This window comes from Balaenoptera borealis (genome assembly GCF_965194805.1).
Source record: "Balaenoptera borealis genome assembly, chromosome: 7".
In the NCBI taxonomy this organism is placed as follows: Eukaryota; Metazoa; Chordata; class Mammalia; order Artiodactyla; family Balaenopteridae; genus Balaenoptera; species Balaenoptera borealis.
In genome coordinates, this window is record NC_138864.1 from 53,553,223 (window position 1) to 53,569,612 (window position 16,390).

At 34.4% G+C, this 16,390-nt stretch overlaps 1 protein-coding gene across 7 annotated transcripts in view; it reads left to right on the plus strand.

The window, feature by feature from the left end:
* The window catches only part of RUNDC3B (RUN domain containing 3B), a 152,822-nt gene that overhangs the window by 61,092 nt on the left and 75,340 nt on the right, over positions 1-16,390 (plus strand). For 4 of the 7 annotated variants that reach the window (XM_082398483.1, XM_082398487.1, XM_082398482.1 and 1 more), the window contains exons 3-5: positions 1,095-1,145; positions 7,013-7,146; positions 13,323-13,408. In XM_082398483.1, the coding sequence (XP_082254609.1) occupies positions 1,095-1,145; positions 7,013-7,146; positions 13,323-13,408 (271 nt within the window). The remainder of the gene's footprint in view (positions 1-1,094; positions 1,146-7,012; positions 7,147-13,322; positions 13,409-16,390) is intronic. The other 3 variants (XM_082398485.1, XM_082398488.1, XM_082398484.1) reach the window with 1 other exon arrangement.

The following is a 16,390-nucleotide window of genomic DNA, read 5'->3' on the forward strand; positions in this document are numbered from 1 at the left end:
GTAGTTGTAGAAAGAGCATTATGTTTTAACATGGGCTTCAACTAGGGTACCTTCTGGTTATAGATCCTTTTGGATATGTGTTTCCAAATTTAATATTCATTTACAGTGATACAAATGGACATAGGAGGATAGAGGTGAATAGTAGAGACATAGAAGTGACCAATAGCACAACTATATATATCTCCTTCCTTTCACTTTTTTAACACTACTGACTGTGTTTGGTTGGTTGGTTTTTGTTTAGTTTCATAAAAGGTCTAAGTATTTGGAAAGGTGTGGAACCATGTCCTATTGGAGATTTCAGTGTTTGCTTATGAAACAAAAAGATATCATCTGTTGGGAATATGACTTCAGAAATTTGGCTTTGGAGTTTTCCTGTATAGGAATTGCCAAACAACATAGGCAAGAATTTATAGTACTTTTCCAGATGGTGATTGTTAAACAATAATTGGAAGCTGTAGGAAAAAACAGTATTTTGCATGAAGTAGGCATTTAGTCAACATTGGTTAAACTGAAGAACATTTTACTAGATATTTAAGTGCTGTTCTCATAATTCTGAAAAAAAAAAAACCATACAAACTTTAACTCTGGTTAGACCAAAAAAAGAAAGAACTACTCTTCAAAATGAATTTTATAACTTTCAGAAAAGTTAACAGTAAAAAAGGTATATTTATTTTTAAAGTTGAAACCTTTCTAAGCCATATAGTTCAATAAGTGAGTAATTTTTCTAACCAATTATATGAATTCTGAGGTGCAAAGCTAGCAAATTCAGTCAGGCTTCTTTATGTTTGGGTAAGAATAATGGAGGTGAAAGTAGACAGGGAAAAATAGCTTCTCATTTATTTCTGTGACTTAAAGACATCCTAGCCTCTCCAACAGAATAGGCTACAAGGGACCAGCTTGATTTCCGTGCTGAGTAGAGCATGAGCTCAATTCATCTTAACTGAGTTCATTTTATTTATTAGGTAAAAGTGGTGTTTACTGCATCAAGATTATGTGTAGCCATCTTATTGGGGCCGTTCAGCTTGCTATTGTAAACTTGATGTCAGGTTTCTTAAATATCTGTGTGTTGTTGTTGTTGTTTATTTTTTTTAAAGAGATTTCCCAAAGTTGCCGATGGCTGGCTCATCTCCAAATACCTCTTCAAGGTACTCTATGCTGGTGATGCCTCCCGCCACTGAGCTGCGCGGGAGCATGGAATTGACTTACTGGGGAGGGCTGTATCAGTTAAGTGATCTTTCTTAGTACATTGCATGGGTTTTGCAAAGCTTTCTATTTTTGTTTTTGTTAATCCAGAGGGCAGAACTATGCTTTATGCTAATTTTTAAATTAAAAGCTTTTTGTGAATCCACACAATATAATAATCCATTTGCTCTCCTCCTTCTCCTACATGACCCCTCTATATTTCTATTAAGTTTCATGGTTTTAAGCACAATTTTATTAATCATGCATCTCTGTGTTATTTATATTTTATTATAATGATAATATAAGACTTATTGGTTATTTTGTCAGTTTTGTAAGTGCTGTGTAGTAATATTTGTATTACATGCAAACTGGGTCTCAGGGCAGCTGTGTGAATTTCCAGAGTTACTCAGTAAAACATACATGGGCGCTGTCAACAGTAACTGCTTCACTGTTCTTGAACCACTAGTGGGAATATATTCCTTAGTTTCCTTTCTTCCAGGTAGAATATATGCCTTTATTCACTTATTCAAAACTTTTTTATTGAGTTCCTGTTGTATGCAAAGCACTGCTAGGCCTCTGTGCTAATGACCTAGCCTTTTATTATATTTTTCACTTAGAAAAGTAATACATAGTTATTATTTTTAAAGATTACTTATAATAAGAAAGGTAGAAAGTAGAAAACAAATGTCTTCTCATTTCCTCAACCCTGATCCCCACAAACAATCACTTTAAACAATTTAATGTCCCCTATGTATAACCTTAATCACTACTGAAACACATTATGCTTGATTTCTTCAGGGCTACACATTTATGCGTGGCTCTCTGTGTGGACGTCAGCCCTCGGTACTCCAGTTCAGTCTACTGGTATTCTAAGCTTTATGTTAAAAAATGCTGGTGGAAGAAAAAAACAAAACCTTTGTACTCTGCTTAGAAAGATGGTAAAATTACTGGGATAAAAAAGCCTATTAAGTAAAATTCAGTTTTCAGATTTTGGGTGAACCTGGTTATCTTAAGTTTTTTTTGTTTTGGAAGATTAAGAATTGACTTAATTTTTATGGTATAGATACATACTTGAGATGCTTGTTTGTGATAAATTCCTTACCAGTGAACAAGACATTAATTGTCAGTACCAAAGGGTAGTAATTACATTTTATAGATTAGTGACTGTGATTCATAGTCGCTAAATGATTTACTTGAGGCATCTTGTAACATACAGAGCTAGCAGTATAAGTACAGTTGAGTATCTAATCTAGACTCAGACTTCTTCAGATCAGCTGAAAGTGTAATTAAAGTTTTTTTTAAAAGTGTTTATATTTGTTCTTTTTTTTAAAACATTAACATGAGACTTTATCTGGAAAATTAATCAAGGTCGTAATTTTACTTTCAAAGCTGGGTGATCTAATAAGTATAAGCTTCAACTAATAGTAGTACTTTTTTAAAAGGAAAAGATTCTGACCTTTTGTTGAAATGGGAATTTTCTCTATTCAGTAAAAAGATAGTAGAAAATATTAAACTAATTTTCATAAATTAGCAGTAAGAAATTTAGGATTGCTGCTATAAAATTTACAGTGAAAAGTTAAATACTGAAATATTAATATATTGGCAACAATAAATCCATAAGTAACCAGTTTCAAGTATCTGAAACTTTTGCAATATCAGAGTAGTTTATTAAAATTAAAATGGGACTGTCTTTTATTGCTTGTCTAGATGAATAGCAGCTCCAAGGTAATAGACTTTGTTGTTATCATCTAGGTGATATATTGTAGCACTAACAAAACTTCAGCTTGTGAGACCAGTCTTACACTGGCTCTTTACATAGCGAAGTACTAATACAAAGGGTGGAGAAAGGAAGTCACTTAACAGATTCATTTATATTTTATATTATCAAAAGATGATGTGTCATTAGCCACTACTAAATAGAGAACCACTTTGGAAAGTTTAGTTCTTGTTTTTAGAAGGTCTCATCTTGCCATAAAATAAGATAAAAGCAAAACGCGAGTATATTGCATGATGTGACTGTATTATTTAAGTTAGATACCTTAAATAATATTAAGGTAGGTATCTAAAGTAATATTAAGTTAGGTGTCTAAGTTAAATAATGTAGAAGAGTAATTTTAGAATAACATTGGATCTTAGAGATCACAGGCCATTTTAAGTTGCTGAAAATGAGGCAGTTTAGTGGGAAAGACATCACATGGCTAGTTAGTAGCAGATCTCCTTTTAGTCTAGCAAACTTTCACCATTTATTTCTGTGCCCTAAAATGAATTAGAGTTGGATTGATGGGTTGGGAATAAGTTTTGAAAAGCTTGTTTAACTTTGTCTTTGGTAAAAAGTCAACTACTAAAAACATGTAAAATTGAAAGCACTTTATACACTTACACTTGTCAGCAACATTAAAAAGAGAATTGTTAGTGACAGCATAATTCTTCTCCTGAATAAAATTTCTTCAAAATGTAGGCTAGTCAGTTTCTTGCTATGTGATTTGCTTTTGTGGTTCTTTTTAAAGGAAATGAGAATATCTTTGGAGTGATTATTTATTACCTCAATAATTATTTTTAAAGGCATGATCAGCCTGTAGCTTTGTTTTTTAATTTTCCTGTTGAATATTGGTTGCAGACTAATAGCCCAAGTACATCTTTTGCTAGCAGTTAGTCTGTGTTTAAGTAAAAGTGATGTTCAAGTAATAATATCTCAAATAACCAGTTGAACACTTCTGTTATTTTTAATTAACTTCAACCTTTTTCATAGATGCAGAAATTATTTAATTATTTAAATAAAACCCTAGGATACATGAACAATTTACATGAGAGTTCATTTGGAGGTTCTAACAAGGGACTCCACCTTCTCTTAACCCACATCCTTCTGAATGTGAAAAATTCAGGGTCTTGATTTAAAAACTTCATTTTGGAAATGATGCACATGAAAGAGAAGGGAAGGCAGAATCAAGCCAAGTCATCTTCTCATCTCGTTTGTTGAGTAGGTAGCAGTGTTGTGAAGATACTACTGGTATACTTAAGGCCCTGCAAGTCATGGCAACATGTCATTTTGCTAATTGTTTAGTTTCTCAGTTTGTTAGCTAGGAAATCTTGTCATTATCTCTTGGGTGAAAGTCTTGTAGACAGCATATCCTACACATAGCAGGAATCCTAAGGATTTAGCGCCCATTCCTTCTCTGTTTAACCTAAGCCTAGATATTTAGTTTCTCTATATCTTTGTTTCCTCTCCTCCAAAAGGGGGCTTTGTTATATTCTTTTGGTTTTCAACAGCTCTACTTTGAAACTTCTCATAAATTAATTTCCTCAGCCATGTCAAACTCATGAGAAAATTTAAAATAAAGTCACCAGAGAAATCTTGTGATTCTCCTTTTGAGGTCCCTGGCAGTGTGTGGTACTCCATTTCTTGAGGGAAGTGTGGTAGCTATTCCTCATTTTTAAATTGCAGGACAATCCCAATTAATAGAAGCCAAGGAAAATTAGTCAAGACTAGATTTTAGGGAGGTAAATTTAGAATGGTTGATATGGTAAAAGGTTGGATTAGGGAGTAAATTTTAAAGATTTTTCTAGATTCTAAGCAAGTTATGGGAAAAACTTCACTGTGCATCTCATTCCCACTTTGCAATGCAAGGGGACCTTGGGTCTCTTGACTATTTGTATGATAATAGTAATAACAGTAGTAATCATTGTTAATATTTGTATTAGGCTGTGTACTAATTGCTGCACATACATTATTTAATCCTCACAACAGTGTTATCATGTAGATACCACCATTATTGTCAATTTATAGAAGAAACTCAGATTGGTAGAGTGCAGTTAAGTCATTTGCTTAAGATTGCACGTCTAGAAAGTGATATAATTCTGGTCCACCAGGCTCAAAAGCTCATATTCTTACCATTAGGCATCGTGTTTCCTCTCCAAATGGCTAACAAATTGATAACATGAAAATTGCCCCAAAGACAGACTATACTGAGATCCTGTTCTAGGAACTTTTTTTAACTAAAAAGAGAGGGGGCAAAGAAAAGTGATGGGGAGAGATTGAGAAAAAGAAGGAAGATTATAAACATTCCTATAGATTTCTATTTTTTGGTAGTAAGATTTAATTATTAAGGAGACATTTGAGTTATATAGATGTTTGAGTAAAGATTTCTAGATGCTTTTGTAGTTTTAGTTATTTGTAGACAAAGCTAAATGTATTTGTCCAGAATATTTGATATCTGTGATCTAGCATGCAGACATCTTGATACCAGCTTGTCATTGAGCTGTTTCTGTAAAAAGATACTAATTAGATTTCTTAAATTCAAATTTCTATATGCATTGCTATTAAGATCTTGTTTTGTGCTGATTAACCAGTTGATTTGTTTAGTAAATATTTATTAAATGCCTGCTATGAGCCAAGCACTGTGTCAAGTGCTGGAGATAGAATTGAGGACAAATAAGATACAGTCCTTGCCTTAGTGATCTTACCACCTAATATGTGAGACAATCAAGTAAGCAGATAATTATAAGGGTAAGTAAGCTCAGGGTGATACGCCAGCACGTAGGGAGGAGTAACTTACTGCAGAGATCACACGTGGCTTACCAGAAGAGGAGCCCTTGGAAATGTCCTGCATGATGAATAGGGGTTACCTATCATGATATGTGAGCTTTCTGTTGGTTGAGTAACCATACTATTAGAAATACCAGGGGGATCTTTTAAAAAATACCAGTGTGTAGGCCCACCCCGCAAGATTCTGATTATTTAGTTTGGGTGGAGCCCAGACATGAGTACTTTTTAAAAGAAGCCCCGTCATTCTTATGGGCTGCCATGGTTGGACACCACTCAAATATTTCAGGCATTGTTCCTAAAATACTGCTTGTGGACAAGAACACTTTAACTCTTTTTGATGTTGCTTAGAGAGAACGTGTAACTGGGGAAAAGAAGATTGAGATAAATATTAATTGAAAACAAAGAAGCAGAGATTTTAAAATATAAAAGCTAATCTTTCTTCATTAAGATTGAACAACTTCCCTAGGTAAGAATAATTATTCCAGACACCTGAAGAAATATTAAGATGTCTCTCATGTCCCATTTAAAAATATTCAGAGTAAAAAATTGTTCTCCTGGACCTACTACTACTCAAAGTCCTGCAAAGAAATATTAATACTAATATAAGATACACACAAAAGAACATTTGTTCTTGAACAATACATAATTACCCAAATCTGGAAGATTAGAATAGTAAATGCCTGAAGGACTTGTCACAGGTTGGTGACTAGAAGAGAGCAGATGAATGACAGTTAGATGAAGGCTTGGGTAGAATGGTAGTGAATGGGTGGGAATGATTAGTGAATGTAGGAGTCTCACTGATTATAGGTACTTACAGACCACACATTGTTTCATTTCTTTGAAGTGTCCCTCTGAAGAGGAGAAAAAGTGTTGCCTTTTAATTTTTTTCTGTTATTCCAAGAAGAGGAAGCTTTAGGATGCAACTGGTGACATTTAAATTAATGCTTAACTAGAACCACGAGGAGGCATACCTGCGTGCTCTCTGAAAGACTGTGTTAGAATAACAGGATATTAACCTATAAGAGATTTTTTAGCGTCTAGACCCTTTTTGCTTCATTTAATTTAATTTTATTGTTGAGAAAACTATGATCCAGATACATTAAATAAATTGCCCAAAGTAACACAACTAGGTAAAGGTAGAACGGGACCAGACTTAAGGCTTTTTGACCCCGGGTGCCCTTTCCACAATCGCACACTCTACTGACATTTATTTCTCAGAGTTTTATTGTTCTTGCATTTTGAATTTCTAGTCTAGTTTTATTTTGTATTACAATTTGTCTCCTGAAGGTCAAGTAACCTGGTTTGGTTATGAAAGTCCTCGTAGCTTCTGGGACTATATCAGAGTGGCTTGCCGGAAAGTTTCACAGAACTGTATCTGCAGCATTGAAAGTATGGAAAATGTCAGTTCCTCTAGAGCTAAGGTAAGACATAAATAATAATGTGCAGTATGTGTAATCTAATCCTAAGCAGTTTTGACCCAAATAGAAGATTTTGAGCTCTTTGCTATATAAAGTCTTTCTTTTCTTTGTTGGAATTAAGCACTTGACCAAATTTAACATCTTTCAGAGGCTTGTTTCATTTTTTATTTCTGGTAGCATGTAATTATTTTAGAATGCCCTTGAATCTTCACTGTTGCCTTATAAATAGCAGGAAGGTATGAAGCTAGTAACTATGAATTTCTTTTTTGAGAAGCACAGTCAAATATTTCCTAGTCTGTGAAGTTTCTACATTTCTTGAATTACCTAAATCAGTGACTCTTAGTGTCCTGCGCTGGCAGTCCATAATGTCAAAACTATTTTCACATAGTACCAAAATGTTATTTGCCTTTTGCACCGGGTTGATATTTGCACTGCTGATGCAGAAGCAATGGTGGGTAAAATTAACTGGTGCCTTAGCATAAATTAAAGCAGTAGCATCAAACTATACTAGTAGTCATTGAGTTCTTCCTCACCATACATTCAGTCTTAGAAACAAAAACCAAAACCAGTTTCACTTAGTGTCCATGATGGTGAAGTAAACATTATTAATTTAATTAAATCTCAACCTTTGAGAATCTGTCTTTTTAATATCTTGAGTGACAAAATGGGAAGTATGTATAAAACATTTCTGCAGCGTATGGAAATGTGATGGTTGTCTCAAGGAAACGTACTCATGCAGTAGTTTGAATTGTTAACTGAACTAGACACTTGTGTCATGTAATACTATTTTTACTTGAAAGAAAAACATTCAAACTATAGCCTTTTTAGACGTAGGCATTTTGTAGACATTTCATAAGTAAAGATGAATGAAGTAAACCTGTTCCTTCAAGAAAAACAGCTTGACAGTATTTGTTGCCAATGGTAAAATTAAAGCTTTCCGGTAAAAATTAGAATTTTGGAAAACTTGTAGTGTACTCACCATCTTAAGCTCGATAACTTCCTAGTACTTAAATGCTTTTCTGATAACGTTGATGTTGATATTAACAAAAATATATTTATATTATTTAATGGAATGTGTCAGTATTTTGTAGACCTGCATAACTTATATTTTTTAAATGACTGATGTGTGGAATAATAAAATCATGCATGGGTAAAAGATCCATTCAAAGTGTAAGAATGTAATACAGTATGAAACATTCATTGATATGGTTATAGAGTCCATGTTGCAATTAACCTTTAAGAAATTATCACTTACTGACTTTTGATTAGAACCAAAGGAGAATATCGTCCACAATTATCTGAAAAGGCTATTAAATGATTCCTTTTTCCAATTATGTGTCTATGTGAGGGTAGATTTTCTTCACATGCTTCAACCAGAACGACCCATTGTAACAGATAGAATGCTGAAGCAGATATCTAGTTCTCTTTTATTAAGCCGTACATTAAAGAGATTTGTAAAAATGTAAAACAGAGCTCCTTTTCTCTCTAATTTTTTTTTAGGGAAAGATAGTTATTTTTTCATAAAAATATGGTTTTCAGTGTTAACATATAATGAGTTCATTATTTTTTAAATTACTATATATTTTTAAAGTTTCCAGTTTTGACTTGTAGTGCAGTAAATATAGATAGATATAACCTATGTAAAAACCCTTTGGAGTCCTCAAAATTTTTAAGATTGTAAAGGTCTGAGCTGGTGACATAAGCTATATCAGCTTTAGTATAGTAGTTTATTTATTTTTATTGGTTTGTCATAGTAACTTTCCTTACCATTTTTGACACTTAAGAGTTACAGAATGAAATAAAAATGAAGTAGAAAATAAAGGTTGAAAATACTAGATATGTACAGTTTTAAGATCGACATAATTTAATTCAATTCATTATTTGACAATCATAACCTTATAAATTACATGTCTGTATAATAAACAAAAGTATAACAATCATCTTTCAACAGTGTAGTTTCTAAGTTTATTGTTCCTGTATCCATTTTTATTTAGAAATTTTTTTTTCTTATGGAAAATTTTTGGTTAGCAAAATTGACACATATATTGAAATTAAATATTTTGTAAAACATGGACCAAGTACCTAAAGTTTTAAAAATTTATTTTTACTTTTTTTAATATAATTTTTAAAGGTTACTTTCCATTTACAGTTATTACAATATATTGGCTCTATTCCCTGTGTTGTATAGTGCATCCTTGTAGCCTATCTTACACCCAGTAGTTTGTACCTTCCACTCTCCTACCCCTATACTGCCCCCCCCACCCCAGTGGGGGGGGGGGATAACATTATCCTATTGTTAGGATAAGCAACCTTATCCCTTGTTCCTTCTATAATGTAAATTTAACATATTAGACCAATTTCTGAATATACTACTCACATCAACCATTCATACATCCATGCATCCTTCCACCTGATAAATTTTTACTGAGCTCCTATACCATGACAGAACTGTGAGTGTAGTCTTTAATACATCCTTATGACTTATGTCCCTAATCCTTCCTAGTTATTCCTGGTCTCATCTTCTTGTTTACTTTTTCCTTGTTCAGAAGCTGGCCTTGTCAGTGCTTTGTCCCAGAGGCTGGTTAGCCAAATTTGCTACTGAAAGAGGCAGAGGCAGAGAGAGGGTGTTAATTACAGATACACCAGAATTACCAAATACTAGAACTTTGCAAGAAGATACAATATTGCAAAGAGGCCATTTTTATGTTCATTTTCTATTACTGATTCACAAATCTACCTCCTCTTTTAACTACCACTCGACTTTTCCTATCCCTAGTTCTTTAGTGTGATGGCCCCAAACCTGGAAGTCAAACAAATTGGAGGGGCCCTATAAACACTCCAGGCTTTTATTTGTGACGCCAGAAAGGCTATACCTTGGGAGTAAGGGAAATTCAGATGAAGACCAGCCCCCAAAAGACCTAAAAGTGGTGTCCTTAAGTGGTACAAGGTGATTTTCAAGTACACTGTCTACCAGAAGAAAAGTAAATCTACTCTAGAGAAAGGTAGCATTAGAGTTGCTACAAATTTTCCTCCACAATGTCCATTATTTAATCAGAAATCACCAGGTATATCAGGAAACAAGATTAAATGAACAAAACTAAGAAATATAAAAAAGGCAATTGAAACAGACCTATGGGAGATGCAGATAATGGACTTTTAAGTAATTATGATATAAATAAAGAAAATATAGAGATGAATAATACTAGAGAAGTGGAGTATATAAGAAAATCAAAATAGGAAACTACAGGATATTCATTCTTATAGAACTTGTACAAAAATCGGTCGTTTGCTAAGTTGTAATTCACCTCAATGAATTTCAGAGGATTGAAATATAAAGTATGTTCTCTAACCACAGTAGAATCAATAATAAAAAGATAACTAGAAAATGCTTATATAAGTTGAATTTGAGAAGAATTTCTAAATAACTCATGGATGAAAGAAGAAATTGCACATGAAATTGAAAAATATTTGGTAAGTAATGATAATGAAAATATATAAAAAATTGTGCTTAGAGGAGAATAGATAGGCTTAAACAGGCTTTTATGTATTTTTTTTAAAGAAAGGCTGAAAAATCAGTGATCAAAGCTTTCATCTCAAGAAGCTTAAAAAAAAGTAATAAACCCAAAGTAGAAGGAAAGAAATAATGAAGAGCAAAAATTCAATTAAATTGAAACAAATGTACACTAGAAGAATATCAACAAAACCAAAAGTTGGTGTTTTTTGGTTTTGTTTTTTTTAATTTATTTATTTATTTATTTTTGGCTGCGTTGGGTCTACGTTGCTGTGTGCTGGCTTTCTCTAGTTTCGGCCAGCAGGGGCTACTCTTCGTTGTGGTGCGCAGGCTTCTTGTGGCGGTGGCTTCTCTTGTTGCAGAGCGTGGGCTCTAGGTGCGTGAGCTTCAGTACTTGTGGCATGCGGGCTCAGTAGATGTGTCTCACAGGCTCTAGAGTGCAGGCTCAGTAGTTGTGGCACATGGGCTTAGTTGCTCCGTGGCATGTGGGATCCTCCTAGACCACGGCTCGAACCCGTGTCCCCTGCATTGGCAGGCAGATTCTCAACCACTGCGCCACCAGGGAAGCCCAGGATGGATTATTAATAGCTTACAATTTACTTTTAGACACCTGAAGTGAAAAATTTGTGTATGTGTATCTCAGGGGAGATTATTTAGCATATCTGATAAAGTCTAAAATCTTAAACCTAATTTTCAGCTTTTCCCCCTTTATGGTCCCAACAAGCTTTATATCTTCTGTTTCTTTTCTTGAAAGAAAAGAAACTGTTAAAATCAGCACCATTTATTATGACAATATAACAAAGAATTCCACAAACGTCTAAGGACAGGAAACTAGGTGCAGCCCAGTTTTGTGTGGATTGAAATTAATAAATCAGGAAGCAGGACTTTCCCCCATATTTCTTATCTTAACAATAGCACAGTCTCCTGTGTCTAACTTTCTCTGGAGAGTAGCTTTTCCCGCTTCTGTTTAAGAATGTAGCTTTTTGATTCAAGCCACTACTACTAGTCTCTGTGTCTTTTAGATGAAATTTTAAGAAACTTGAGACTGGGAGCTGGTGCTTGCCTCTTCCTTCCTCTGTTCCAATCCGCTACAACTAACTGTAGGTTCCCCTGGGCTGACTCAGCAGAAACAATAGACTGAGCACAGGGCAAGCTAAAGAATTTTTAGGTTAAAAAAAGGTGGGCAAATTGGTGGGCAAACTGACTGGCATGCTAACCACACCCATATCATTCCTTTATTTCCCAACAATACTGCTGCTTGTGGCCTGCTAGGTTTGTTTTTTTTTAATTTATTGTAATTTATTTTTGGCTGCATTGGGTCTTTGTTGCTGCGCATGGGCTTTCCCTAGTTGTGGCGAGCAGGGGCTACTCTTTGTTGCGGTGCGCCGGCTTGTCATTGCGGTGGCTTCTCGTGGAGCACAGGCTCTAGGTGCACGGGCTCAGTAGTTGTGGCTCACGGGCTCTAGAGCACAAGCTCAGTAGTTGTGGCACACGGGCTTAGTTGCTCCGCGGCATGTGGAATCTTCCCGGACCAGGGCTCAAACCTGTGTCCCCTGCATTGGCAGGCGGATTCTTAACCACTGCACCACCAGGGAAGTCCTAGCCTGCTAGGTTTTTCCACGTCTGGATTAACTCCGTTTTGATCCTTCTGTCTGACAGTTTTGGTGAATTCACTAGAGTTGTAGACATTTCTACAACTGTAGACATTTCAGTGCTCTTTTTTCTATACTGGTAGTCGACCATCATATATATTGGTTAGTGACACCTTTATTCTTAGCTGCCATTGCAGTGTTTTGAATTTCTATATAGTTAATCTTCATAGATTTTCTGGAGATGTGTGAAAGGGTTGAGTGAAAAGGAAAGTAATTGAATTATAAAATTCTCACTAAAAAATATAATCTTTATAGTCTTTCATTCTAAACAAAGAATCCAGAAGAAATGCTTTGGATTATAAAAAAACTTAACTGGCTAGTCCCGACTATTGAATGATGTTACCTCTTTTCAAAAGTAAAATTAAATTTTTCATATTTTGTTAGAATTGTGTGTTTTCTGTGATTTTGTACTAGAGTATGCTTCTGGGTGTTTTTGTTGTGTGTTTGTTTTTTCTGGTTTAAATTTTTGGTAATAGTCTTCAGAATGCTGTGGAGGCACCAAATTCAGTAACTCATGATTTGGATGCATGATAAATAATGAAATTTGGTTGTCTGAAACCTTCCTCTGGAAAGACTAAGCAAGTGGTATGAGGGTGATTATTTTTATTAATGAGAACGGACTCTTTTCTTCATGTTTTATAAGGGAACTCATTTTAATTGGCATGTTGATTTGGGCATTGAAGTAAAGAGGTATGTCTTGTGATTTCCTTATATAATTCACAAGAAGTCTCTAACCCAAGTTAAGTCAATATTAATGGTTATGTCCCTTCTGAAGCTAGAAAGTTAATCTGACATGATCTACCCTGCACCTTCAGAGAACAAAGTATATACTATATATAATTAAAATTTACCTCATCTTATCTACTTAAATATTTTTTAGTCTTTATCAAATGCATATTTTGAGTGAGTTATTCTTTGCATATTAAAATGTTTATATTTTTATGACATAGCAGGCAAAATATATTTTAACTTCTAATTTTTTTTTTTCGTGTTTGATTCTTTCTTCTTCCTTTTAGGGTAGAGCCTGGATCAGAGTAGCACTCATGGAAAAACATTTATCTGAATACATCTCTACAGCTCTGAGAGACTTCAAAACAACCAGGTTTAAAAGTCCTTTTAATTTTCAATATATATTTAAAAGATTTACCTGAAGACTTAGAAGTAAGAATAGATGAAGACACATTTGTTTTTAAAGTCCTCGCCTATTTTATTTCCTCCTTTTTGTACTTCTCAGATAAATCCACTGTCTTCTCAGGAAAATGCAATTTCTCAACTAAACATACATCTACCTTGGTTTATCTTTTCAGGACTCACATTATGCCTGGAATATCTTTTTTCTGAACAATTTCTGATTCTTACTTTTTCAACACGTGAAGTTTCATTCTCTCCACAGACTTTTTTCTAACTAATTTGAAGAAAAATCTGTGAAATTCCTATAGCATTCTTTCTCTTTCCACACCACAATATTTATTTCATTGCTTTTAAAGAATATAAATGAATCACTCACTTCTTTAATTCTTATATAATATAATTAATGATTGTTCAATTGTCTTTTTAGGGCAGTCTGTACCAATGTTCTTCTTGGGTTGTAAGATGGTACATTGTGCAAAACAGGACTTTAATAATTTTTTATGATGGTCGAGAAAAGGTTCATATTAGGACAACAGTCATTCCTACTCAGCTGTGGTCTGCTAATCTATATTTATAGCTTTTGTTAAAGAAACCACTTTTTTTCCATTTCAATAGTATTTGTAAATGAAAATATTCAATATTTTCAATATCCTAGATATGTACTATTCAATACAGTCGCCACTAACCACATGCCACTGTGTAAATTAAAATTGAAATTAAGTAAAATTACTGGGCTTCCCTGGTGACGCAGTGGTTAAGAATCCACCTGCCAGTGCAGGGGGCACGAGTTTGAGCCCTGGTCCAGGAAGATCCCACATGCCGCGGAACAGTGAAGCCTGTGGGCCACAACTACTGAGCCTGCGCTCTAGAGCCCACGTGCCACAACTTCTGAAGCCCACGCACCTAGAGCTCATGCTCTGCAACAAGAGAAGCCACCTCAGTGAGAAGCCCGTGCACTGCAATGAAGAGTAGCCCCCGCTCGCCGCAACTAGAGAAAGCCCGCGCACAGTAACGAAGACCCAGCACAGCCAAAAATAAATAAGTAAAATAAATAAATTTATTTTAAAAAAAAGTAAAATTACTGATTCAGTTCTTCAGTTGCTTTATCACATTTTAGGTGTTCACTGGCCTTGTGTGGTTAATGGCAACCAAATTGGACAGCACAGATATAGAACAGTGCTTCATAGCAGAAAGTTCTATCAGACAGCACTGCCTTAGACACTTCTGAATTACCATACTTATTTCTACCTTGTTAATCATATATCTTAAAGAAGAGAGTGACTGTAAACCAGTTTTGACAGAAAGTTAGGAGTATACATACAGAAGTAATGTATCTGGAATCTTAATTTCATGTCCTGATGCCATATTTGACATTTTGGATTTTGAGAAAATCTGGGCCTTTATTATGACACATTCTTTTAGCTAACTAGCTGATACAAATTACAATATCTTTACTTAGGTGTCTCTATGTTTTTAGGTAATAAAACAATAAATTTTTTATTTGGAAGATACAAAGAAAAAATTATCATTATAAATTTGACCAGGATACAAAGACTTTTAACTCCAAGAAGTATTTGCATAAAGTAAATCTGATATATGTGTATTGAATTCTTTTAAAGCAATATGATACTCTTGAGATATTTCTAAAGATAGACAGTGAGATGATGATAAACTCTTAGACATTTGAAATAAATCTTATGTAATCAAACATTTGTTTTATTTATCATCACTAGTAAATACATTTAATTATGAAAGATACTAAATATTGAAGATAATAAGGCTTCAAAAATAAAAGTAGTATCAGAATCTCATAGATCAAACCTAAAAATCCTAAATTAATGAAATCAAAACCAAGTTTATACCATAATTATCTCCTATACAATAACAAGATAGTCTTTTCTAAATAGAAATTAAAGCATTAATAATCTCTCTAGGGTTTCCCTGGTGGCGCAGTGGTTAAGAATCCGCCTGCCAATGCAGGGGACACGGGTTCGAGCCCTGGTCAGGGAAGATCCCACATGCCGTGGAGCAACTAAGCCCGTGTGCCTCAACTACTGAGCCTGCTCTCTGGAGCCCACGAGCCACAACTACTGAGCCCACGTGCCACAACTACTGAAGCCCATGTGCCTAGAGCCCGTGCTCTGCAACAAGAGAAGCCACTGCAATGAGAAGGCTGTGTACCACAATGAAGAGTAGCCCCTGCTCGCCGCAACGCAACGAAGCCCGTGTGCAGCAACGAAGACCCAGTGCAGCCACAAATAAATAAATAAAATAAATAAATTTAAGAAAAAAAAATCTCTCTAAGTTGTTAGTCTTGTTTCTTAGTTTACACAGTTGGGTGGGGTAGAAATAGTACTTGAATAGACAATTTTTAGAGTGAGTAGCTTACATTTTTTAAGGGAAATCCTTTTTGCCTTGTTTTTAGGTATTAGCTGGGTTTTTTTGAAAAAAGGAAGTGATTCAGCTGTAAAAAGTTCATGAAGTAAAAACATTCTTGTAACAATATATAAACATATTATTCAAATAGAAACATGGCTTAGTATATGTTTATACACACACAGAAATACATCATATTTATATACACACATACATGCACAGTATTTAAATGTGACTATGATGGCTCTGTAATTATCAAGAAATGAAGTAAGTAGTTACTTCAGAACTCTCATCCTAAAAGTTAACTAAAAAAATGCAGTTGCAAAAAGACAGTCTTTTTTTTTTAACTATTTACACTACTTTTTTTTTTTTTAACTGAAATCAAACCAGAGAAACTTCTTAATTATAAATAAATTTGATTGTGAACCCCTAGCGAAAACATATGTATTTGGAAGATTAGGTTTGTAAAATAACATGCGTACTTTTGGCAAGAATAGTTATCTCTTACCTTTTTGTCTGGATGCTTCCTGACATAAGTGCTTGTAGAACAATGAGAAGTGATCTCTAATCCTTTAGG